The sequence below is a fragment of the Vanacampus margaritifer genome, chromosome 1 (assembly GCF_051991255.1).
Source record: "Vanacampus margaritifer isolate UIUO_Vmar chromosome 1, RoL_Vmar_1.0, whole genome shotgun sequence".
In the NCBI taxonomy this organism is placed as follows: Eukaryota; Metazoa; Chordata; class Actinopteri; order Syngnathiformes; family Syngnathidae; genus Vanacampus; species Vanacampus margaritifer.
In genome coordinates, this window is record NC_135432.1 from 25,205,577 (window position 1) to 25,233,428 (window position 27,852).

The following is a 27,852-nucleotide window of genomic DNA, read 5'->3' on the forward strand; positions in this document are numbered from 1 at the left end:
TTGGTGATGTTTTCGGTGAGGAATTAGCATTTTAACATGGCTAAAAGCTCTAAGAAGTTGATTTTACACCTTGCTGTCCCGGAAGAGGAAACTGATTTGCTCGAGTCCATGCAGGAAGTCGAAGCACGCATTTGTTTATAAGAAATTGCCAGCAGACCTCTACGAGCAGGGGTGGGGCCGCACGCAATGACGTCAAACCGTGCCAACAGCTCGTTTTCTCAGGTTGGGAGGGGCTGGTGCTTGGAGAGCAGAATAACCTTCACATACAGGGGCGAATGGAGGAAAACACAACTTTGGTCATGTTTTTGGTGTGGAATTAGCATTTTAACATAGCTAAAAGCTCCAAAAAGTAGATTTTTCATGTTGCAGTCCCTTTAAGAAAAGGACAAGGTACTTGGGAACGATAACAAAAGCAACAATGTCCAAAAACATAAGTCAAAGCAACTAACCAAACAGTAGTGATGGCAAAATCAAAACTGCGTTTCGTTTCATACCGGAACCCAGGCGGAACTTGTGATTCAAATCGCGTTCCTAAATCTGTCTCAGAATCAGGATGTCACGTGACAGTTGCCTTTTACGTTCCATTACATCTCCAAACGTCACATTGTTTCAGTAAGTGCCTTTTCTAAAATTAAATAAAATCTGACCATTGCACTATATTTAAAATGTGTTAAATCTGAAATAAATACAACCTAAGTATACTTCGTATGTAAAATTGCCCTGCTGATTCATCCCCCTACATGATAAAATGTCAACATCCTCTTGAACGCTTTAAACGCACCTGCACAATGGGCAGAGGCAAAGGTTAGTTATGCAAGTAACCCAGGTTCAATTACGGGTGTCATGTTTTTGCAGGTCATTCTTTTTTTTCCCTCTCTAATACTTTCTGTCAAAACTTGATGCCCTGTTGCAAAAAAAAGCCTTTGAAATATAGTTTTTGATTAAATGTGATAGTACTAGGGGTTTCATCAAAGCATTAAAGTCATGTTGAAAGGCAAAATTAAAAATAAACCAAGTATCAGCAACAAAAAGCTCATTTGTACTTCTATACTTATTTTGACGGGGTGGGGGTTATTCAGTTTTTGTTTCCCATGATATTGTTTCTCTCTCTTATGGCGTCCATTATAATTATACCCCGATTGCCAGTTGTGTAAATTAGGTGATAATAGACAGCCAATAGTTAGTTTCCTTACTGGGAAGCTGGCAACACTGATCTACTGTTTGATTTTAATATTTTAATACCAGATGTCGCTGTGGGGAGATGTTACAAACATTCTAAAAGATCGATTATTTTGGTGAATCAATCGTTTCAAATGATTTGATCGTTTCAATGTTCCATTTCTGCCATCCCTGCCAAACAGGAACACGGCTAGGCAAAGAAATGATGACGACAGGACAGGACATGGCATGGCATGGCATGGGTGTGACAACGACAATGACTCCACAAAGACTGAAAGAAAACAGGGAACTAAGTACACATAGTAACGAGACAACGAGACACCTGGACAAGACACACATGGCTTTGGGAACTGATTGGGTAACACCGGGGCCCGGGATAACAAGCACAGGAGGACATGATGAAACTTGACTAGACATTGACAAAGGGAAACAGACACACAAGGAAAACATGACCCATAAACAAAACCAAAGCACAGACCATGACAGATGTCCATTTGCCTATGTTGCCTAATCAGTAAGATGGCTCTTTCTTTAGCCCCTCACACTGTGAGGGGACTGGGGTCATTTAGGGTTAATCTAAATGCACACCAAATCATGGCATTCTCAACATCAAGCACCCATTGACATTCACTGGTTTAGATTTATTCCCTAAGAATTTCATGTTTTTTTTATTTTTTATTTTTTGAAGGTTAGGCTTGAAAGCTTTTGGAAAGTTTTCCATTTGTGTCGTCCGCATCTTTCATTTCCACTTAAAGGTAGCAGAATAGAGCAATGTAGCAAAGGAAAGAAGTTGTTATTTTACCAAGGGAACATTCATGAATACCGTCTGTCCTTGAACTTATCCATAATCTGTTTTTAAATAGCATCGAAGAGAGATGCATGGCTGTAGTAGTCGAGAAATTCCTCAAATTGTACGTTTCAAGAAAGTCATTGAATTAACCTTTTTAAATTACTTCAAATTGGTTATAGTGTGTCGTTTTGCTCTATTTGCACCTGTTGTATTCTTTGTTTACTTAACTGCTCAATGTGAAAGACGATGCATTGGAAGGTTACAACTTACAAGTACTGCAAAAGCTATTTCTGTATCATCATACGGATGTCTCTTACCATTTTTTTGTCATAATGAGAGGTCAAAGGCGGAATAACATTACATTATGTAAATATTATGTGACAGAAAAAAGGTGATTAACAAGCGATAGTGATGATAATGTCTAGATGCCTTTTAAACCTTAGTGTTCTGTCCCCCTTTAAATAGCAGATGACAGCTTTGTGTATGATATGGTAAGATTAAATTTTAATGGTCCCTATGGAGAAACTGAGATCGTTGCCTCAGCAGGCAGTGATAGTTGCAAGACACTGTGAATTAAAATTAATAGAAAGGGAATAAAACCACATACCTATTGTATAAATAAAACATTTCTGCTATGTTTTTACATAAATTAACAAGCGTTTCAAATTTGTGGCCTAACTGTGACATATCACCATTGAATGGATTTGGTTGAACAGGGAAAAGTAGTAAACAATGTGTTAAAACAACAATGGATGACTCATAATAAGGAGAATAGTGTCTCTGACGTTGCCATAGCAATCCCAGATCACCTTTAGCAATGGTAAAGGTGGTATAAAGGCACACAATTCCCCCGAACAAGACATTTGTGTTCCTCTTGAGAGGACCAGGATTCTTTGGGGAGGGGGCTGCGGCACTGAACGACATATTTTCATATATTGCTGGACCAGGCAGGTCACCTTTGAGCAATAGTGTTATTATTCAGATGACTTCTGTTGGTGTTTAGCATGTACATTTGTTAACGTCTGAAAGTGCCACGAGGTGACCCAGCAAATGTCTTCTGTATTCCCTCCGTGTTCAGTCATTCCAATACGTGCAAATAGCAACAAAAGTGCGAATGCTCAGGCTAGTGTGGAATAAATTCTATTTCACAGTGAAAGTGGGGAACCCTGGAGCACTTTTTCATGCTTTACCAAAACCATTTTCTATTATCATTATGGGATATATTCACAGTATAGGGATCGCCCACCAATTATTTTGACAGCTATTATCTAATCTTCCGGTTCAGGAAAATAGGACTTAAAATACTTCTTAAATGGTCTAGAATAGAAAAATAAATAAGAAGCAATACATGTACAGACGCTCCCCACCTTACGAACGAGTTACGCTCCGAGCGATCGTTCGTAAGGTGAATTTGTTCGTAAGTTGCTTCAGTGCTATATTTTGTATTATAATTTATGTTTAAAGCCTATATAAGTATATTGAAGGTTTATATAAGTATGTTAAAGGCTTGTACAAGTAACCTGCATTGGTTTGTACTGAAAAAAACTTTTAATAAAATGGAGAGAATACGTACAGTACTGTACTACGTATGTTAGAGAGAGAGAGCAAGAGACACACACAGTATGTACATGTATGTAATAAGATAAATAAAATGAAGTTTAACTTACTTTTGGAAGATGTACTCGATGCTTGAGGAGATGATGGAGGAGGAGGAGGAGGAAGAGAAGGATTTTATATCATGAGAGGGTCTTCGTCGTCGCTGGAATCGGCTTCAAAAGTTACTTCCTCCTTCATGGGGACCGGTGTTTCTTCCTCCTCCTCCTTGACACGTTGCTGAGTCTCCAATGAGCTCTCACAGCGCCAAGCGTCGGTATTAGCGGCGGAAAGAAGCACTACTCGGAAAAAGGCGCACATACAAAATCTAACTTACAGCATCTCTTTCCGAACATTTTTCGACATACTGTACGCGCAGACTTGTTCGTATGTACCGTTGTTCGTAACTCGAATGTTCGTAAGTAGGGGAGCGTCTGTACAGATAATAAAGGCTGCAAAAATGACACTTAAATGTTTCTTCAGTTGTCAAATTTCTTAAGCGTTTCTTATAGAGAAGCTTTGAGGATGAGCTTGTGAAATTCATGATAATAACGTAACCTTTAACGTCACAGTACTATGCATATGAATTGTGTTCCCTTCTCAACTTCTATTGAAGCGTCTTGCTTGGTTGTAGCAAATGGATGGTGCATTTTTCCAGGGACTGATGATGTCTTTGCCCCCACAGATGGTCACTGAATGGGACTTTCATAAATCTCAGCCTGGATCGACGGCGGCGTCTGTCAGGTGGCAACCTCATTATAAGCAACCTGGACCGCTACCAGGACGTAGGCGTCTACCAGTGTATGGCCTACAACACTGCAGGAGCAATCCTCAGCAGGAGAGCACATCTCAAGTTTGCCTGTAAGTCACTCCCTGTCACTTTGTGTCACTCGTCACTCAGAGGTGGCGTGGGCATCGCACTCAGTCAGCAAATAATGCAGCGGCACATGCAGCAATTATTTGCAATATTTATCAGACTGCCACTACCTTAGTGTGAAGCCACATTAAATGTTAAAGTGTGTGTGGTGGGGGGGGCTTTTGATGTGAAGACCTCTGACTCATCACTTTAAACTTCATAACTAGGAAACAACCCCAATGACTTGTTTACTGAATCCAATGTGTGTTTGTGTGTTATGAAAAGATACAGAATAATCCTGTTTTTCACACAATGCAGATATGTGATAATGAAAGGAAACAACTAGAAAAAGGATATTTAGCACTCATTAAGGACTCTTCTCATGCAGATCACCTACGCTTCAAGCCATATAACCATGCACCATTGGTTCCAATCAGTAAAAAAAAAAAAGGAAAAAATAATGTAAATGGTACAACCCTCTTTGCAGAAAACAATATTGTCGTTAGAACTTCTTAAAATTCACTGTAGGGACCACTGAAAAGGGCCTTAACTGTGTTTCAATGCAAATATAATGCGTTGCTACTATGAATCCACTGCTGCGAGCGTCAAGGATTATACAAAGCAAACTGTATAATTTCCATGTGATGTTCGCAGACATTAAAAGTAATGGTTACTTAAAACCAAATGATTCAGAATTAATGGAGCACTCATTAAAAACCTAACCTGGTATATTTCCATACTTACATTTACTTGGCATTTTTATCATGTAACAGGAATTTAGGCTGAAAAGGAAGTTGCAGGGTTGTTTCAAACTTTTCAGCCTTCCAACATGCCTGAAAGTTTTACTTTAATCACAGGGTCAGAGTGTTAAAATAAAGTGAGAACTAAATAAACATCTGCATAATTAATAAACAGACATAGGCATAGACCCATGAGAGTAATTTTTTTTATTGAAATACAGTTGTGTATTTTATGAGGGCACTGTATGGTGAGACAAAAGGCTAATGCCCATAAAATCCAAAATATTACGGCAATTGTTTTGATAATTTCAGAGGTCAAAGTTGACATGTGTCGCAATGTGCCTGTGAATTTTGGTGACAATTCATGGCATTTTTGTGTCATTAGGCAACATTTAGCTTTTTGACATTTACAGTTGTGTCCAAAAGTTTACATACCCCAAGGGTATGTAAACTCTCAAGCACAACTGTATGTTTGTGTAGCTTCTCAGTCATCCAGGTCATGGTAATTTCTAATGGTTGAATCAATCAACTAGACTGTTCTTGTTTGTGGAAGACATTTCACCATTTTATCCAAAATAATTCTTCCATCCTAATTTTAAAAAGTGTGGAGTCTCCCTATATAAACACGGAGGGCGTGCCCCCCGAGGGATGGCCACTATGGAGTTGTTGTTTTTGTCTGTCGTAGCTGGTGAATAACCATCTTGCATCATTCATCTGGCTGGTGGCAAAGCAGCTCGTTAAGGTGGCCAGTGGCCACTCTTCCCGTGGAATGAGACAATCCTCAGGGGAGGGATGTCGCCACATTATTTAGAATGTGTCGATAGGTGATGGTGCAAGCCTCCATCCTCGAGAGACATTAATATGCAGGAACAATCCACACTTAAACATTAGAATTAAGAAGCCTTTTGGATTAAAGCGGTAAAACATCTCCAGCAAAAAAGAAGATTCCGTTTGCCTCAATTCAACCGTTACAATTTTTACTGAAATGTTTAACAAACTGATTCAAGCTAGGCAGTTATTCGATAAAAAGCATGGATTAGTTGCTCCCGAAATTCCCAACGGCCAGTCCGCATAGTATCATCAAGAACAGTATACTGTACAGCACGGCAGCACATAAAATGCATGGGGGCCCCAATTATTATGAATACCCTACAGACAGTACTTACTTGCCCCATATATTTAGATAAATTCACGTAGCACTACCGTGCATCCATCCATTGAATGGCGCCTGCTCACCAGTATTATCATAGACAGCATTTACAGTACATACCCATACAGTAGACGGCAACGCCGTCGTGAATACGTTGACGCCGCAGCTATATTGGATCAGGCAAAGTGAAGTTATTTGTAAAGATGCCTCGTTCAGTTTCTCCTTGGAGATGTATCATCAAACCACAACTCATTGGATTAATAAGGAACCATCACCTTTGATTATATTATCCCATTCTAACTCAATCCTACTAATTATTTTCCGATTTAATTGTGAATACAATTGCCACATCCAATATGGCGGATGCTCTGATATATCGCTTCAAACGGGCTACCTTTTTGAACGGTGTCTGCAGCAGAATTAATAAGAAAAAAGGAAAGCAGAATCCAACCTCATTTTAGATGCCCAAAGGGTATACGTGCCTCCCGTGGTTTCTTTTTTCAAGTGGCTCTTTAGTAGTTTGTAGTACTTGTCGTACACTGGTCTTGTGCGCCAGCGTCCTTGGAAAAATGCAGCTTCACTTTGAAAAATGTACATGACTCTCACATGCCAACATTGACGTATTTCTCGCGTAGGCCTACCTATCATTATTTTTTCAGTAAGGCTGTGATGGCTGTTGCAGATAAGACTGCCCATCAATCAAACAAAACCACACCACTATTTCTTCATATTGTGACGCCTTGCAAGAATGTCGCCAGCAAACGGCTACTGTTGGCCGGAGCTGACGCCAAAAACAAGAACAGTTGACGAGAGGCGAGCAGTGGCAGCAATGAACACAAGCAGCCAACACGAACAAACGTAACTTACCTCCTCCACTGCGAGACCTGTGTTGCGTTTACTGACACTCGGACATAACATAATGGGCAACACCGGAACACACAACACACTTAGTTTGTTACTATATTTTCAATGTCTTAGTGTTAAACAATTCAACATTAGTATTTTAAAACACAAAATTAGATGCTATGAAATATGTAATAATAAAAAAAAGTTTATTTTTAGAGATCCATACCTCAAATGGGGGGGGGGGGGGGGCATGATCATCTTGGTGGGCGGTATGGTGCACGGTACATTTGAATATTTTACTACATGGTATTGAATATTGTGTATATATATATATATATATATATATATATATATATACTAAAACTCCGGTACTAGGTCTCCCAATTTTAGGAGGGCATTTTAAGTTTTCAGTTGGACTGAAGTCTTTAGTGTGTCTATCTGTGCCACTCTTCCTTTTTCTATGTTGCTCAGGCGTGGCTGAAGTGCAATTCCCCCAACAATCCTTTCTAATGGATTTGTTTCGGTGTGCTGCTCAAAGCTTTTACCATGTGTCTCTGTTCCACTCATACAGTCTTTATGTCAGATGCTGTCATCATGCAACCTTTTGTCTCCTCTTCCGCCACAGACTTGGATCATTTCAAAGTCCACACAAGAAGCGCTGTGTCCGTTCGAGAGGGACAAGGAGTGGTGTTGCTTTGTGGAACGCCCACTTCCTCAGGAGGTTTATAAAACAAACCAATCAGAGCTTGCTTAATTATAATGTTGTATCATGACCAATTTATCCCCTGCTGTCACAGATCTTACATATGCATGGGTCTTTAACGAGTACCCATACTTCGTCCAGCAAGACAATCGCCGCTTTGTCTCTCAGCAGACAGGAAACCTTTACATAGCCAAAGTGGAGCCATCCGACGTGGGCAACTACACTTGTGTTGTGATGAACAGCATCACAAAGGGCAAAGTTCATAGCTCGCCTACATCTCTAATCCTCAGGACAGATGGTGAGGAATAATATTGTGTTGTTGTTCTGATGTGGCATGGTGTTATTCTTGTCCTCTCCTTCCAAAATTCAGACCTTTTTGTGTTTCTGCAGTTGTTTAGCACTTTAGTTGAATGAGCAAGCACTAATGCCTCTGAATAAATAGTTGTTTGTCCCATGTATGGCAGGAAAACAATGGCCGTCAATTGCTTTTTTGCTCACTTTAAAAGCTCTCCCTGGTGGATTTACAGGCCCAGTTCTCTTCTGGTGCACTTTCACAAAAATAGTCACTAAAGATTGGCTTTGAAATGAATTAAACATAAGCCATACATCACTGGACCATTACATTGAGTGTTCCAGTGGCTCGACCAGTTACTTTCCACTCATTGCACAGTACATGTCTTCAATTCCTTCACAAGTTTAAAATAGACACACTGTCAAGCATTCAAAATCTATTCAACTCAAGACCAGATTTAAATTATTCCACATGACATTGTTGTGAATGCTCGCAAAGTGATTTTCTACATTGTGGTCATCCATGTATTTTTTTTGTTTTGTTCCTGTGTTGCTTTTACGGCCTATAATTCAAACCATATTGCTTGTAAGTCCTGAATAATGGAAAGAATGAGATCTTGTGCTTTTTTTTCATAGGAGTGATGGGTGAATACGAGCCAAAAATAGAAGTTAATTTCCCAGACAATGTACCCGCCGCAAAAGGATCAACAGTTACGCTGGAGTGTTTCGCTCTCGGGAAGTAAGCTGGATTCTTCAACGCTTGTTTTCAATCCTTTGCCATTGGATGAGAAACTAGAGGATAAAGAAAAGTTACTGTGGCAATTATATTTCTTAGAAGGTAGCATATAAAGCCGTGACAGGTCTGAAAACTTGTGATGTAAATCAGACTTATTTTGTTGACGGCTTCTGTCCTTTCGGCTCTGTCGAGCACTTTAGTGCACTGCTATTAAACACTCAACAATCTCAAACTTTCAGAGGAACTTAAATGAGAGTTTGTGCTGTCTCCTCACAGTCCTGTCCCAGAGATCACCTGGAAGAGGGCCAATGGAGTTCCATTCCCCAGTAAAGTCAAAATGAAGTACGCCAACGCAGTGCTGGAGATCCCCAGCTTTCAGCAGGAAGATACAGGAGGCTATGAGTGTGTGGTTGAGAATAAGATGGGCAAAAATACAGCCGCGGGTCTCCTGTCTTTCTACGGTACAATACTTTTGATTTTATATTTATAGTCAGTAGTCACACTTACATTTTGTACAGTAAAACTACAGTGAAGTTTAAACTTTGTATGTGTTATGAAGCTACGCTATTTGGTAGACATGGGAGTCATAAGTCTAAAGTCTTTAACTGGCTTCAAGTTTCAAGCAAGCCCCCAATTACTGTGGCTAAAATCCTAGAAAAAGTTGAGTCCTCTCTAAATTTTAAGCAAGTCATTGCTCAAGCTAAGTCTTAAATTTGCTGAGTCACAACATACTGATATATTCACACATTAGCCACTTTGCACTCAGTCTCTCAACTTACTAGTTTGTGTTCATTGCTTCCAAAACCAGCCTCTGTGTTGTCTATATTCTCTTTTCAATTTTTTAAACACATAACCGACAGGAAGCTCATGTAGGCTACTGTTTGACCAGCCTGCTATCGGTTAGCGTAACAGTGATGTTAGCTTACCGATCTTTTTGAGTTTACAGTGATGGATAAAGTTAGACGTCATAGTTGTTGTTTATCTTTGAGCTGCAAATCTTGCATGCTGCCATCTTCTTTTTCGCAATTTTACCAAAAACATCATCCTAAAATCCAGTTTTAACAATCTCCATGAGCATTGCTTCATGAGGTGGCCGCCACACTCTCGCACATACAGTAACATACTGGTGGTTTGCCCGGTTTGTACGTACTACACGCACACACAACACTCCCCCCCGCCCCCCCCCCCCCAAAAAAAATAATAAAACAAATAACCTAATACCTTATGGTCTTCATTTTTTTCCAGTATCATTAGTCTCATGTGCATAATTACATTTATCAAATTATTGGTAAGAATCCAGATCTTAAACGTGGCTGATAGTAATAGGGTCTGAGTGAGATACAGTTATAGGAATTGTAATTTGGTAATTTAATGGTTGTACTAAAACACAGTTTTACTGGTGTCGTCTGAACGAAACTTTGCAATCTTCTCAGATAATATGTCCTGCTGGGTTTCATTTTATGACAGTTATTACTGTTTTATTTTGGGCAGCATACGTTTGCCTGTGAATTGCACTTGGTGTGATATTCCATGAGAAAAGAACGAAAAGCCTTAATTAAAAGAACTATGGAGGGTTATGCTCAATATGAACATGCTCTCTTTTGACCTGTTTTCAATGTGGTGAGACAATTTTGCCCCATCAAAATATCTAGGCCTTGTGTTTGTGTCCCCCCAGCCAAGCCTCAGTGGATTCAGACCATGAAGGACACAGCCCTGGCCATAGAAGAGAATTTGGACTGGGAGTGTCGGGCCAGTGGCAAACCTAAACCCATTCACACGTGGCTGAAGAACGGCCAACAGCTGCTCTCCAGGGTAAATGTGCATCTTGTCTTTACCGGTGTTTTATTCTTAAGGCTTAATCTTTCCCTTCAACTCATCTTTTGATTTTTTTCCCTCAATGCCTGCCATCAACTCATTGCTGCTTTTCCAAATGCAATTCAGAGGGCGATGGAAGGAGAGTGTAAACATGTCACCGAGTGATGAGACATGGTTCTCTGTCTACCTCGGCAGATCACAGTGCAGCACTGAGGTCCCCACGGAGGTTGCTCCATTTCATCGGAATGGAGTCACTCGCAGCTCTTCATTATTAATGCTGCATATTTAAGACCTGCCTGATTAAGGGACTCTGAGCTTAATCTAGTTTGAAATATACCTTGCTAGCGCAGCCTATGTACGCATACGCGAGAACCACAGCTTTTAGCTTGATTGTCTTTAGCATTACAGAGATTTATTTACCTGAGCGTTGAAAAACGCCTAACGTTAGGCCTAATTTAATGAGATTGACCTCAACACAGCATGTCTGATAAGAACATTTATTTCAAGTGGACATGTTGCTTCATCATTCAACTGAATGTCTTTTAAAGTATTTAAAGGATACGTAAACATGAAATAAGCTCACTGGACACATGATCAGAAGCAAAGCTATCAGCATAGGTAATTGGAACATATTTAGCGGGGCTTCATGCGCTTTTGTTTGTTTGTTGTTAGTTTTTTGCTTTTTCCGTGACTGGGCTTGGTCCCTATTCCTTACAAGTAGTGGTGGCAGGAGGACGGACAGGTGCTCTCTATACCAGCACGTATTCTTAATACACTTATTTCCGATAAGTACAGGTAGTATTATCTAGTGGCTCTTTGGTGGAATGTTAAGGTAACTTTTTGCAAGAAAAAAACCCATGTATATTGACTATATTTACATGCAGTCATTATTCTGGTTAAAGTAAAAATTCAGTTTTTTGAAACATTTGGGATAACCTTTTTACATGTGTGATACTCCCATATAGGTTACATGGGCTATGTTTGCATGCAGTCAATAAACAATCAAGGTAACACGTTTACATGAGTGACAGACAGAGTTACTCCCGTTCACATGGTCATTTGTGTTCGATTGGAATATCCCGTACGGACTGCGACGCGCAGACAACGTATGTACGTATTATGTAAATAACACCATTTACGCTTTTGACTTAGTACGTTCAATAAAAGTCATGATATTTAAGTCACTCACCACGCTAAATAAAGTAGTCGGTTTCCAAGTCGATACTACATAGACCAAGATTCCTTGCGAATTAAAATAAGCGAAGAAGAAGAAGAAAAGCCACAAAAAAAAAGAGAGCATGCGCACAGTGAAAAACAATGTGCCGTTCAATCGAGGTATTCCGAATCTGTTTATATGAGCAAGAATTCTGGTTATAAAAGGGGTCATATTTGGGTTTTCAAAAACCCGAATAAGAGCATATTTGGGTTATTGCGCGTGTTAACATGGCCTTACAAAACCCAAATATTTCCAATATTCGGGCTTTAAAAGGGCTATTGCCTGCATGTAAACGTAGTCATGGTCATTGTGATCAATTGGAATATCCTGACAGTACGGCACACATACGTCATTATGCAAATAGATGTCGCTTCATTTTTTTTTCTTCCTACAGTCAATAAAACACATCATATTCATGTCACTCACCACACTAATAATGTAGTCTGTTTCCTTCTCACTCCAAAAATCTGGTTCTTTGTTGTGCCGTAATGTTTGTTTACCTCTGCTCGAATATTTCCGGTGGGTTTCGTAACAGAAGCACAGACTTATATACACGTACAGTATATATGTGTGGTATAAATGAGTGCTGTCAAAGGTAAAGCGTTAATCACAAACAATTATCGCATTAATCATGTATTCACGCAGATTAATCACACTATTAATTTTGACCACAGATGATCCTTTAGTTTGACAGCGGATGGCTATGTTAAAAGTAGCACAAGTTGTGCTTGAGCAATAAACATAACTACATGCATTAAAGTCATTTAGTATTTAGTAAATGTTTGTGTATGGCATTCAGAATATTTGTTTATGTCAAACAACTGGGGTCTTTTTTTTTTCATTTTAAACTATGCAAGTAATTAACTGATTAGAAAAAAACATAACATTAAATAGCAAAATAATTAACACATAACAGGTGCTCTTCAAATTTGGCGGGCAAAAAATGTTGATAAAAACAGCCTTTTTAATTAAGCGATTAATCATGATTGATCAAAATTCTAAGATGTGATTAATCTGATGAAAAAAATTAATTGTCTGACAGCTCTAGTATAAATACACACTGTGGAGTTTTCGTCATGGAGACAGAAAATGATGTGAAAACACAGCGTAGAAATCAATGTATTCAAGTTAGGCTTGTGGGACGGCGCCGCACGTACTGTACAAGTAGCTTCTGTACTCAAAAGACCAAGATTCCTTGCTAATAGAGCAGGTCCAATGATTGCATGAACAGTCACGGAAATGCTGGCCAATCACAGTGCAGACACACCTGTGCAGGGTTATTACATGTTGACTTTGCTCTTTATATTGGTTGTTGTGAGAGATTCATTTAACAAAGTGTCTCATCATTTAAAAATGAATATCTGAGTAACTGCATGTCCGAAGCAAAAAAAATTAAATAGACTTTATGTTGGAAAATAAGAATTACAACAACACATTCAAAAGGATTTATATTTTATAACCGATTTTATAAAGCTTCTCTACTCTCGCTTGGGAGAGTTCCCTGGGCTCTGTCTTTGGCAACCACAAATGCAGTTTCTACCTGGATTGATTCATTCCTTATTTGTTAATCCGGTATTGATCTATGGCCAATCCAATGCCTATTAAACTTTGCCAGAGTTCGCTGAGCAAAGCAAAGGCTATCTTAAGTGTCAGGCAATAATTACTTTCTTTCATCCCTCACAGGATAGGATTCTGGTGAAGGACGGCACTCTCTCTGTGTCTGTGCTGACACTTTCTGATGCCGGAATGTACCAGTGTGTGGCCGAGAACGAGCACAGCATTATATATTTTGCTGCTGAACTAATGGTTTTAGGTAGGGTGGCATTTATCTCTCCCTTAAATCATCAAATCATTGTTTGCTCCAAAAATTTAAAGGTCATTTTAGTGACATTCTAAAAGGTTGTCTGGCTTAGCGGATAATGGGGTCAGTCAGGATGATTCGTGGAGGTCAAACACATTTAAAATATATTTTCTGATATTTACCTGCCAAACGAGGACAGAAATGCCACAACATGATTGTTTGAAGTGTAACACTAATAATTTATTACATGATTAATTTTCTTCTGTGGTGGCATTACACAACAAAACACAACACCCTTGTGGGTTGAATCCTTTTGATTCTCGCTGAGCTAAAACTCCTACGAGATTTGCTGAAGTCACGGTGATAAAATTTAAAGTTGTGTTTAACTTTTAGGGGATCCTTGTCTGGAAAATTTGGATTAATTGTACATTATTAAAGCAAGGTTCTACTGTATTCTTGGCTTGCTGCAGTCTTTTTATGAAATCTGCTGTTTGTTTCCTATCAGCCTCTCCTCCAGACTTCACAGGGACTGTCCTCAGAGCTTTGCTAAAGGCCAAGGCAGGAAGCACAGTCACATTGGAGTGTAAACCCCAAGCATTTCCCTTGGCGAGTATTTTGTGGAAGAAGGGAAACATTCCTATTCTCACTAACAACAGGTAAGCACTGAAGTACTAAGGTTTATTCAGTGTTTAAATCACTATATAACCTTGAAAGCATCCTCTCTTTTAGAGGATTCAATTAAATTCCCTGTTGAAACATAAACAGCCAATAAAGCTGATTCGGGCATACGTGAAGTGCTCATTGACTGGGCTTAGACCATGGACTCCAGTCGGGACTCTTAACTTCATGTCATGATAAAATCACTTGGCATTAATTGATGCTGGCTCAAAAAGTGCTGTGTGTGTTGTTGCACTCTGCTAGGATCACCCTTTCACCAGATGGAACACTGAGGCTTGCCAATGTGAGCAAGTCTGATGCAGGCAGCTATACGTGCTTCGCTAGGAATAGATTTGGCATGTCGAGTACAACTGGAAGGCTCCTTGTCACAGGTAAACTCTGTTTAGCACTGCACAAGTCAGTAGACATTCACACCCTCAAAGACTTCTCCACTTTGACTTTTGGTTTGTTTAGATCTTTCCCATATCACCTGATGGATTACATTTTATTATAGTTAATGGTAAAATGAGTGGAAAAAGAAGTAACTGTTTTTAATAACACGTGAATCATTTACCACCGAGTATTCTTTCAGTAGTACACTTTCCATCAACCAATTGACTTTTGCAGTTTAGTAATGGGGGCAATTGTAAGTAATATTAAATAATGACTATTTCAAGGTAATGAAATAAGTATTTGCCAAGAGGCAGACAAGGATCAGTTTATAAAAAAAGATCCCAAAAAAGAGAAAAAAGGCACCATTAGAAAAGCTCTCAATCTGGGGAGTCATAAACAAATAATCAAGTTAAAGATTAATAATATGCTTCAGATCTTGGGAGGGACACTGATTAACAACTTATGTTTCGTGTCAAATTGACCCGTTTGGAAAATCTGCGGGGTGAGGGGTGGGGTTGCAAACTTAGGTTTAGGTTCAACTTTTCTGCCGGCCTTCATTTTTTTATTTAATTTTTGTTTTTTAAATATTAAAAATCTTGCATTGTGTTATGTGATATTTTTTGATAGGTCACATTGACTCAAGAAAATAAACACAACAGGAGGGCTATGCTGTCCTTACATTACCGATACCAGTTCCATATTCCGTATCTATTCATTTGTCAAAGGGGAGATATTTTACCTAAGCTTTCTTTGCAAATGGAACACCCTATGGTCACTGACTTTTTAAATTTACATTGGTTGTTCTATGTGGTTGCATTTTGTCACAGTTGCTATAAATCACTTGGAAAATCACAATGTTTCCCTTAGAGGAGGTGAAACAACCCATTTTCTAGCAACTAAAGAACCGGCTTTGAATGGAAGACAGGAAAATGTTAGTGAGGATTTGTTACTGATGCTGTTATTGTTGAAGACGACTTAGTGTCATTATATCCGGATCCGTCAATTTCCCATGCTCCTCGTTCCTCTACATTTGTAACCTTTTTCTACCATCTCTAATTAGGGAGACTAATAGTACGACTACGTTGACCACCAAATGCGTTAACATGATCATATTTTTGCAGTTTTGTTTTTCCTCTCAAAACTGCCTCATCTTGCGCCACTCTTGTTGGCTGTCTGTGACACACATGCGCAATAGTGGTAATCCAGGTCTTCCATGATGTAAACAGAAGCGCTGTGGCTACTGGAGTTTTATGGCTAACCGGTGACGTTGTTTGGAAGAGAGTCCAAAAATGAGGGTGACTTTCATCAAAAATACTTCATCCAATGCAAACCTGCATTTCATGGTAGCACAGCGGTGAAAAAAAAGGAAAGCATGTTGTGGCTGATGCCTAGCGGTAATTCAATTACTGACAGAGGTACAGTCGTGTCTGGAAGCTAGCCTTAGTTAGCACACACACGCAGGTTATAGTGTGTGTTTGACATAACATTGTAACACAATTATGTCATGTTTGGTTCCGCTAATATTCGGTATTGTGGCATCTACTATAGATTACGGAGGTATTAGTCAAGGAACTTCTCTTCATGAACAACCAACACAGCACCTGTATGGCCGTAGTGACGCCGAAATACAAACAGCACACACACTCGCTCTCTCTCTGGTTCTCACACTCGTGAACAGAATGATGCATTCAGGAATTCTGAAACAAGAGCACTTAAAGTAACAGAATGGCAATGCAACAATAAAATATTCATTTCTATACTAGATTACAATGCCAAAACATAAATTCCTCTTATTTTGATTTTGTAGATTAATTTTTAATACTTTATATTGTATACACTAATGAAACAATAAAGGTTAAATAAAAACAAAAAACAATGTTTATTTTAGTTTTAGCACAGTGTCTTTTCTTAATTTTACTCATCTAATGGCCAAATAATTTCAGTAGCCGAAAATTCTGTGCATCCCTAGCAAGAATGCATAGTGCACAGTTTTTGGTTCCATTTAAAAATTCACAAAAACATTTACAGCTAAAAAAAATTATTGCCACAGTATAATTCAAGTTGCACCGTAATTTATAAACAGTTCAGGCTTGCTAGTAGGTTGCATGCTGCAAAGTTTAATCCAGGTTTACTAAAATCATATTAATTGTCTTTATTTTTACTGTGTACATACCTTACATATTTCAAGTTGTAAGATAATGATGGCTGGATTGGCTAACAACCAGTTCTGGGTGTACCCTGCCTACTGCCCGAAGCCAGCTGGAATAGGCTATGACACCCGTTTGTGAGGAATAGGCAGTTGGATGGATGGATGGATGGAGATAATGATGGTTATATAAGAGCAGTTTCTTGCTGGTGCGATTTGCCGCAATTTACAAATTATCCGATTTGTCGATTAATTGTGACTATCAGTAACTAGTCTAAATAGTTGTTTTGTGGCACCCCTATCCCTTCTACTATGCCATCCACCTAACCTCCCTTCTCCTGAAAAATGGGGAATCAATGAGAATTCACTGTAAATATGTGATAATTAATATAATTAGTAAAATGTTTGGACATAAGCGCACAAGCCAATATAATTTAATTTTAAAAAATTGTAAATAGTAGTTCATCAGATTCTTTCATTTAACAAAAACAAACATTAAATAGAATATACCCAAAAAATACAATAGTAAATGTATACACACAAGAGAAAAACAGACCAATGACTTTATGACTTCGCCCATGTCCCTTGATTTAACCAATCAAGTTTTTTATTCAGAGAACAGGAATTTGAAAATAGAGCAAGCAGAGGCACGTGTGATAAGGGGCCAGCTATTAGAACAGTTAAAGAAGGAACATATAGAGTTAACAAAACAATGTGTGCTTTAATACTAGAAAACAGCAGTGGAAAATGTGTTCAGTTGTTGAAGGATAAATAGATTGTACACTTTGTTCCTCTTCATTGTCCATCATGTGTTTTGTTTTGTTTCACCTCTGCCTCTTTCTCACTCCTGGCCCTCTTTTGTGCAACTGTGCCTTTAGTTCATTTGGAGACGTGACACAATGAATCGACTCGATAGTTAAATGTTCTGCAGGTTTCCTATACGGTTTATGAATGTGCTGCATGCTATTGTCTGCAGTGAAAAGCTGTCAAGGTCCGTTATTCTTTTAAATTACCAGCACATTTTTCAAGGCTATAATGCAGGCAGTGACACGGGGCCATGACCTGGACATTGATTATTACCAGCTTAAGCAGTGAGGGGACACTCTTTCGATGTCATTTTTTTAATCCTTTGGCAGGCTCTATAAGGTACAGAGTGAGAGCAAATCTTCTCTTTGTTGTTCTTCAAGTCATTTCAGCAGAATTGATTTACCTTTAAAAAAGACTCAAGAGAAAACTTTTTATGAACAAGAAAGTAAAAAGCACTTTAGATCATACAGAACCGTGCAGCAAGAAAAAAAAGCATTCTGGTTTCATCATGGTGACGATGGATCAGGGCATAGCCATTAATTAAGAAGTGGACGAGGCAAGTTGTTATGTAGTAAGACAACTTAATCATTCTCTTCTATTCATATTCATGCTCTTCTCTGTAATTTCCAAATAACTAAATAACCAAGCATTCAAATTCTGGGTGCATTAAAACACAATCACAGTAAAGCGCAAGAAAGATAATGAATTGAGTATCTTAATGAGTAGTTAAAAACAAAACAAAAAGAAACACAATGGCAACACTAAACATAAAATTCAACATCATCGGTGCCAGCAATTATACTGTACATAGAATGAAAACGTTTTGAGCCGTTGTAATTATTATTTTAGTCCAGTCAAGTCCAGTTCCTTTGATTTAAGATCTCAAGTGGGAATACTTTTTGATTCCCTTAATCCACCATGAAAGCAGACAAGTTATCTTTGCGCTTCAAGCAAAACAAGACATACATAGACATCACTTTAGATTTGCATAAATCAAACACTAACTAAGGCATTTTTTAAGAGTGCCACAGCCCAATTGGAAGTCTGAAAACTTAAAACAACTCTAAAAAAAACATATGGGGCTCGGTTAAACAATTCCCAGATATATACTTTTTTTTATAAACATCCATCCATTTGCAAGGTTATACGCTTGCTAATATTTGGTATATTTGGGGTTTGAGTTGACCAAGCATCTTACATCCGGTTGAGAAAAACATCTCCCAAAATAACTTATATACAGTATGTAGCGATTATTTGGGTTGCCATAATGGCGAATGAGAAATTTAGACGGTACTGAGGGGAGTTGTAATTTCCTCAGCAACCTCTGGTGGCACCATATTAACTTTGCTTGTTTGTAAAAGCAAAATAAACAATAAAAAATCCTATTATTAAGTATTCATAATCTGAGGTTGCTACTATAGTTAATTATGGAGTTCTTTGTTTTAATAAGAGAATTTCTAATTAGTGGACCAGCTCTACACCCTCGGCAGGATCTTTGAGGGTGCATGGGAGTTAGCCCAACCTGTCCACATGTGCATTGTGGACTTGGAGAAGGCGTTTGACCGTGTCCCTCGGGGAGTCCTGTGTGGGGTCCTTCGGGAGTACGGGGTACAGAGCCCCCTGATACGGGCTGTTCGGTCCCTGTACGACCGATGTCAGAGTTTGGTCGGCATTGCCGACAGCAAGTCGAATTCGTTTCCAGTGAGGGTTGGACTCTGCCAAGGTTGCCCTTTGTCACCAATTCTGTTCATCACTTTTATGGACAGAATTTCTTGAGGGGTTCCGGTTTGGTGGCCTCAACATTGCATCTCTGCTTTTTGCAGATGATGTGATGCTGTTGGCTTCTTCAAGCCGTGATCTTCAACTCTCACTGGAGCGGTTTGCAGCCGAGTGTGAAGCAGTTAGGATGAAAATCAACACCTCCAAATCCGAGACCATGGTCCTCAGTCGGAAAAGGGTGGAGTGCTCCAGGTCGGGGATGAGATCCTGCCCCAAGTGGAGGAGTTCAAGTATCTTGGGGTCTTGTTCACGAGTGACGGTAGGTTGGAGCGGGAGATCGACAGGCGGATCGGTGCAGCATCTGCACTGATGCGGACTCTGTATCGGTCCGTTGTGGTAAAGAAGGAGCTGAGTCGAAAGGCAGAGCTCTCGATTTACCGGTTGATCTACCTTCCTACCCTCACCTATGGTCACGAGCTCTGGGTTGTGACCAAAAGAACAAGATTCCGGATAGAAGGGGCAAAATGAGTTTCCTTTGCAGGGTGTCCGGGCTCTCCCTTAGAGATAGGGTGAAAAGCTTGGTCATCCGGGAGGGACTCAGTGTTGAACCCCTACTCCTCCGCGTTGAGAGGAACCAGTTGCGGTGGCTTGGGCTTCAATTTGTCAACACCTCTCAACTTCTCTGCCAGATGCTGTTATAACAATAGATGTGGAAAAGGCCTTTGATTTGTGTGGCGGTGTCTATTTTACAATCCAAAGAAGTTTGACTTTGGCAAGAAATTGTCACATGGGTGAAACTAGTGTTTTCATCCTCAAAGCCTTGGTGAGGACAAGCAATACCCAGTCAGCATACTTTCCTCTTAATCGCTGCACTCGCCAAGGTTGTCCCATGAGTCCCCTGTTGTTTGCCTTGGCTATCAAGCCCCTCTGCGTTGCGCTTTTGTTTCGACCCCCGTATTAGTTATTTTCAGAAATAGGGTGGAACAAATGTCCCTCTTTATTGCATTTTATAAAACGAATTCTAAGGCACACCAATATCAGACACCATTAAGTACATAGAGAGCACAAGGAGTAGAATTAATACATTTAGATTTTAAACGAAACATTCAATAGAGTCAATTATGAATACTTGTAGAATTTAATACTGAGAGCTTTTCAACTAAGGTATGCGTATGAATGCTTTTAGGGTGTATAGGTCATGAAGCAAAGGTGTCCAATATCAGCACTGTGTTATACTCCATATCGGCAGAACCTCTTACTGCTCTGCTGTTAAACAATGGATACATTACAGCGATATAACTACCAGGAGAGAAAGGAAGATATTTCAGTGTGTGGATCACACAACAGTGGCAGTGAGCAATAGAGCGTATAGCAGTGAGGTGTTGGCTGGTTTAGGTGTTTCTAGTAGGACAATCTGGGCAAACCTAAGAATGGTAAAATCAGAAATCACGTACATAGGCAAAATGTCACGGGTTAAAGTTTGGTGGAGGACCCAAACGCAGAGAAGCATGGCAAGGAAGCAGAGGTCATGTAAAAAAAAAAGAAGAAAAGAAAGGAATTTAATCATTCAAAACAAAAGCAAACTCCAAATGACAATGAAACAAAACATGGGGGGGGGGGACAACAAGGCAAAAAAAAAAAAACGGGCAGCATGACAGGAGGAAAACGACAATGAATCGATGCAGACAGAGGGGAGACAGGAGACTAAATACAGACACACACTAATGTTACAACAAGACACACCTGAGGCAAGACACAAGTGGCAGAGGGCACTGATTAGTTGACACAAAGAAGGGCAGGATTACACTTAACACGACCAAGGGATACACACAAGGAAAAACCGAACCCAAACATGAGACAAAATAGGATAGGTAGAATAGAGTTTAGGGTTAAAAGAGAGAGGCTTAAACTGTTAGGAATAGAGGACAAGGAAGGAAGAGATGTAATCTGAAGAATGACTAAATAAAATTGGAACCACAGTAGGGTACTGGAAAAATTGGGGGTTGACAATAAGGGTGAAGATAATTGGACTGAATGTGTTAATAGGGTTGGTTAATGACGGATTCTATGGTATGGGAAGGGTGCAAAAATTGCAGAAGAGGTGATAGAAAATGAGTACAAAGATGGAGGGTTGAAGCCAATCAATATAGAGAATGAGGGGTTGGGGGAGCACTAATGGTGATGATGAGATATCTGAGGGACAAGGATGACCAAGTGACAAAAGGAGGTTGCAAGGAAGAGGGTGTGTGTATTAAAATTGAAGAAAAGCTTGATGAATGAAGTGTCTGAATGTTGGGAACATGGGGAGTTAAATACATGCAGTATGAATGTGTGACTATATGTCAGGGGGGGACCTGTCAGTTTATGCATTTCTTTTTATTTTATTATTATCATTATTAAGTACGGGTAATAATTGAGTCATTTGGACGTTTGGCAATTATTACTATTTAGTTTTTTTATTTCTGACCACGCCTAATAAAATAAGCAAATACATGTGTAACTCACACTTGGAGAAAGGGCAATTTTCTTGTCATGTATCTTCAAAGCAACATTTTTCAACAGAGCAATTACACAAAATTGTGTGATGTTTATTTATATTTCAGAAGTTTTATGTCAGCCAAACAAGGCAATATTAGCGATGACATGCTGCATGATATCGCATTATTTGTGTTTTTTCCGAAGACCTGCTGAACACTACCCTGCTTCGTGTACTACATTACAAAGTGTGTTCTTGTCTTCAGCAGCTGTTATGTCACCAGTGTTTTTATTTGAAGACAGCCAATAAAGCAATTCAAATTGTCAATGCAGGGAAAATAATCATTAATGAAATACTGTAGGCCTGCTGTGTTTGAAACCACAAAATACATATTAACTTACAGAATAGCTGTATTAAATATATATAAATATAAATATTTCGACCTCTTTCACAATGCAACCCTCAATTAGTGTATAATGAATGAAAATACAACTTTTAGAATAAGTCAGCTTTTAATATACACATGTTTTAGCTGGACTCTTTAGTGAGTGAATAAACATCGAAGCAATGACTCAGTCATGAAGGCCACCATACAAGTACTGTATGTTAAAGATTAATTTATAGCTAAACATACACCAGGGCACCTAGCAAACACCGGTAACTTAATAAAACATATGTGTTTAAACTTTATCAATACAATATTGTGGCTAACATTAGCTCATCCACATTAGCAAAGGAACGTGTGCGCTAATATTTTTGATGAATACCATTCAGAGAGCAATTATGTATAGTAATGTGTTTAAAATGTACATTTGCATTCTTTGAAATTTGAATAATGAAATGACCTTTTTAGACTTCCTTTAAGAAAATAGCGCAAATGAGTGTCACCCTGGTAACACAGGGTCCAGGCGTATCTACATAAAATGAGATAATCTATGCATCCATTTTCTATTCCGCTTGTTCCTCATTAGTATGGTGGGTGGCTGGAGCCTATTCCTAAACTTTGGGTGAGAGACTGGATACAGCCTAGATTGACAGCCAATTGCAAGGTTCATTTTAACAAACAACATTCTACACTCACATTCACACCTATGAGCAGTTTAGAGTCATAAACGAAAAAATCTGGAATGTGGGAGGAAGCCTGAGTACAGTATCTGGAGAAAACTCGCATGACAGAGAACATGCAAAAGATTTAAACCATGGTTCAAACCCAGAACCTCGCTGTGAGGCATATCTGCTAACTAATATTTTACTGTGCTGCCAGTCTTACGTCGTGTGTGTAAAATAATGGCTGGACACTGTGGACAGTGTAAATGACAGTCATCATTATTTTGTTAATTTGTGTGAAGGGTTGATGACTTCTTATAAATGTCAATTTTGAGGAAATGGGAGTGTTTTGAATGAAGTTTTGACATTTATACTTTTCTGTAAGGGTCACCACTAAAACAGCTGTGGGCACCGAGACCACTGCAGACTGGGATAATGACCCTTGAGGAAAGAGTGAGAGCTCTGAGTGCTCCAGCACGTTCATTGATTTGAACTGAAAAGCTTTCATTTGTCTTGTATGCCCTGTCTGAATTTGAAAGCAATCAGATAAACCACCTTGAAGGAGAAGATTAATATATGACATTTGTTGACATTTCCTGGTGGCGCTGTGACTAATTAAGCAAAGCGGTCTCTTCAGGGCGGCACTTTAACTACGCACGAAATGCTCGGTCTGGCTATGACCTTGTAGAGTTAAAGAGGTTCATTTTGTATGACGAGTCATCAAACTTTATCACATGCCACGTGACGTCTACATGCTTTGATGAAAATGACTTTTCTTTTTTCGCAATTTAGCACCTATCATGGTTTCAAATTCTGTGGCAATAGGACATATTCCCTATGAATGGGATCACCAACCTTTTTGAAATTGAGAGCCACTTCTTGGGCACTGTTTAATGCAAAGGGAAACCAGTTTGATTTGCACTTCGGAAATAACACATTTGCTCAAATCACATTTTTAAATGTTATTTATTTATGATATTTACCAATGTGGAGACAATGACCATGTTAATGATTTCCCACTAACAAAATGATTTATCAAGGTAGGAAATGAATCAATACTATTGTGCAACACAATTTTTCTGCAAGTGATTATGTATTGAAATGATCACTCTACAACGTTTATAGGAAATCACTTCGTGCCATCACTGGTGAGCTAAAAACAAGTTTGACACACATATTCTGAGGTTTTAGGATGACATGGATAAAAGGCACCAACACCACCAATAGTTCTTTGTGATCCCAGCTGTCCAGAATAAAAAAAATTGTTTGTTTGTTTTTTTTCTGTGCTAGATGCAACCAGAATTACCCAGGGCCCAGTAGACATGGAAATCATCGTAGGTGAGAGCATCGTGTTACCTTGCCAGGTGACCAGCGATCCGGTCCTGGATGTTTCCTTTTCATGGGCCTTTAACGGACAGCTCATTGCCAATGATGACGGTCACTTCGAGCTCGTGGGCGGGGTGAGTGACCTTCGTCCGTCCGTATCCTCTTTAGAATGTGTGAATGGGTTGCTGGCACCTCTATTCCACTCTTGCTTTCACTTCATCTATGCTGTTCATTTGAAGAGGAAGCTTGACATTGAGATAGATCTTTAAAAAAAAAAATTGGATATTCGTGTGATGCTACTTGATTCTTCTTGAATAAAGTATATAGACTGTGGGATGTGGATACACTTGATTTCATTTTACTCTAATGAATGGATTTGTGTCGCTTGCTCTGTCAAAATACACCTTTTGTTGCTTTGTGTTCATTTCTTTCTCACTCAGCTCAGCTGCTCTTTTCCGTTCGGATGCTACTTTGACATTGTCTGTTGCACGCAACAGAAAGCGGAAACAAATAATTAAAGGCGTCTTTAAAAAGAACGAAAGCATGGCAAAGCCCCAAATGACAGTACACTTTCAGAACACATTCACACGCTTCGAGATTAATCATTCTTTGTGTGCATGTGTGTGCGTGTGTTTTCTTATCTGAACAGAGACTTCCTTCCCCAGAAATGCTTGAATGTCCCCAGCTCAGAGAGATTATCAACTTAACTTTGCTGCTTCAAGGAATCTAATTTCCATAATTAAACCATGTTGGCACAACTTCCAAATTTTCCTTGCCAATGCCAAGAGAACAATTTCCCCGCTAATTTACCATTTGTCCTCACAGATGTATTCCCTCATTTTTTCCACTGCTCTCTATAAACCACCAAACCTGCAACAGTTCTAACGTGAAAGTCCAACTGCTTGCAACAGATCCTTGAAACTCATGGGAATGACTTTGCAAATAGAAAAGGAAGCAGCAACATTGTTAACATAAAATTTTAATTTGTCACACATTTACAATAATTAATCTTTTTCATCTAAACCACAAGACTCTTTCTGATTTGATCTTTCCTATCATATTTTGTGCCCAACCTGAGCTCTCAATAGATGTGTGCGACATAGTTTACTTTTAGTTAAGGCCAAAATGAAGGTTTTATTTGGTAAATGGGTGACCTTTGGCTGGAAAAGACATCATATTGTGTTGTGTTAAAATATTTTTTAAGGCTACAGTGTTTTCATTAATAATAGTGATACAATCAACATTTTCAAAGCGTCAATGGAAATGAGTTGTCCTTGTCCGCAGGGCTTACAATCAGCCTGTGCTACCAAAATAAAAAAATATTGCACCTGTTAAAATTAACCATGTAGGTGAAACAAAATGCTTCCTGGAGAAATTATGTGGTAGTCATGCAACTAAATAGTGGAGAAAAACTAAAGTTAAGGTACAATATGACAACAATAAAGAAAAACTGAATGACTATAACAGAGCAATTAAACAGTCATCTAAAATCATAAATGAAAACAATAAAGTAGCTTTCTCCATTGTTGACAAATTTATCAATCACCATCTATAACATCAGAAATTCTGTGTCATGAAAAATGTGATCAACTGACCTCATTTTTCAATAACAAGATCACCAAATGATTCATTACCTTTCCTAATGCAGGCGTGTTCAATGTTCATATTTAATTTATAGTTGATTACATTTGTCTAATGTGCTCTAGACTGACAATTAGGATTGTGTTTTTAAAACCAAGTGTCCAATTTGTAATAATGATGTGGTGTCAAAAAAAAAACAACAGCAACTTTGATCATCAAAAAATGATTCATACTCACATTCACACCAATGTACATTTTATAGTCATTGCTCGTGAACCTAATGTGCGTTTTTGGAACGTAGGAGGTCAGCCAGAGTAAAAACCAAGAACTCACAAAGGGAGACAGGCATGCTACCCATTACTCCACCCTGCTGGACATGGTGTGGTATTCAATTTAATTTATGAGCATGATGCCTTTTATGGCAACATCACATACAGGTTTAATTTGTACTCTTTATGTGGGGATGTGCCAACAATCCTACCAATCCTTTCTCTAGATTATGATACAATGATCCTTTTAGAGTTATACCAAATATTTCCTTTCCTCATCAACAACAACAAAACATGATAACATGTATTTCAGTCTTTTGCCACTTCCAGCCAGAAGCTACCTATTAACCAAATCACAATTCACATCACTGTATTCCTGAATCATGTTGACCTTGATGTGATATCTCTCTGAAACGGGCCTTCAAAGTAAAATATCTGCACTATCTGCATAACCTTATTTGCCCCTTTTATTTACACCACCTTAAACATGCCCGCTCCATCCCTTAGTAAGATATCACACGCTCTAATCTTCCATGCAACATAAAGCTTTCTTTCCTCCATGCCAGAGAGCCGCGGGAGATCTGATGATCAGAAATATTCAGCTGAACCACACGGGAAAATACATCTGCGTGGTGGACACGGATGTGGAAAGTCTCTCAGCTGTGGCTGTATTGATCGTGAAAGGTAAGAGAACATCTCCACTCTTCTGGATGCGCTAATTAAAATGGGGTTCAGCGCGCAGGGTCTTTTTGGAAGCTCTGGAAGGCAGGAATTAAAAATCCCACCCAACTTTTTAAAGTGTGTGAAAGCCACAAATTGATCCAAAATGCTATTTATGCCCTGCGTGTTGGCAAACTGCTTTGTTGCAAAAAAGATAAAGCACAATTTATCTTAGAGGAGACATTATCCGTGCATGCTTCTCTCTGGGTGCGTATTGTTCACTCAGGCTTTTAAGCTCAAGGTTTGGTTTCAGCTGCTCAATGGTGAGCGGCTAAATTGCCCACATTGTCATCAAGATTACTCCCCAGGTTTGATGTGCAGTTTTTGTTTGTACTTTCACTCGCTTGATTACGACAAATACAACAGGCTTGTTTTTCTGCCAGCCATCTTTCCTCTAATTATGGCCAATAGTCTGCATGCATAACTATAAGGGCACCATTTGTCATGAGCTACATCAGGCTGTACAGACATTTTTTGTTTAATAGCTGATTTGTATGGCAGCTGGGTGAGAGGAGGTCGGCTTCTCGATTGGATCAATGTGCCAAATTGCGGCGCAAATTGACACTACACAAATGTGTTAAATGCCAAACGAGTGGAGAGAGGCTGTTCGGCATGTGAAAAGGTTAGAAGCATGCACACAACACGGCCACAACATTAGGTACGTAGGACGTATATTATAGTATATAAGGAATACAGAGGAACCTCGAAAGTGAATAGGCTCACCATCACCAAACCATAGAAACTGTAATGGCATAATTTCCAGTAACATTTCACAACATCATACACAGACATTTTGAATATTTAAATTTAAAAAAGAGGTATACCTAGCAAAGCGTCAGTGAGTGTATATTCGTGAGGTTGTTGATCCAGCTGAAAGACATCTTGGAGGGAAATATGTGTAATAGCTGTGGGCTAAGTGGAACTTAGGCTCGTTCTTAATAGAAACAATGAAATGCATGTCAAGTGAAGTGAATCCTGCCTGTGACTCTGCATTA

General features: G+C 39.0%; 1 protein-coding gene across 1 annotated transcript in view; it reads left to right on the forward strand.

Moving 5' to 3' along the window:
• The window catches only part of LOC144034019 (contactin-3-like), a 69,692-nt gene that overhangs the window by 13,827 nt on the left and 28,013 nt on the right, over positions 1–27,852 (forward strand). Inside the window, exons 4-14 of the mRNA XM_077542532.1 lie at positions 4,248–4,423; positions 7,780–7,875; positions 7,952–8,155; positions 8,785–8,887; positions 9,161–9,345; positions 10,560–10,696; positions 13,599–13,728; positions 14,222–14,372; positions 14,638–14,765; positions 24,252–24,421; positions 26,704–26,821. Coding sequence (XP_077398658.1) covers positions 4,248–4,423; positions 7,780–7,875; positions 7,952–8,155; positions 8,785–8,887; positions 9,161–9,345; positions 10,560–10,696; positions 13,599–13,728; positions 14,222–14,372; positions 14,638–14,765; positions 24,252–24,421; positions 26,704–26,821 — 1,598 coding nt within the window. The remainder of the gene's footprint in view (positions 1–4,247; positions 4,424–7,779; positions 7,876–7,951; positions 8,156–8,784; positions 8,888–9,160; positions 9,346–10,559; positions 10,697–13,598; positions 13,729–14,221; positions 14,373–14,637; positions 14,766–24,251; positions 24,422–26,703; positions 26,822–27,852) is intronic.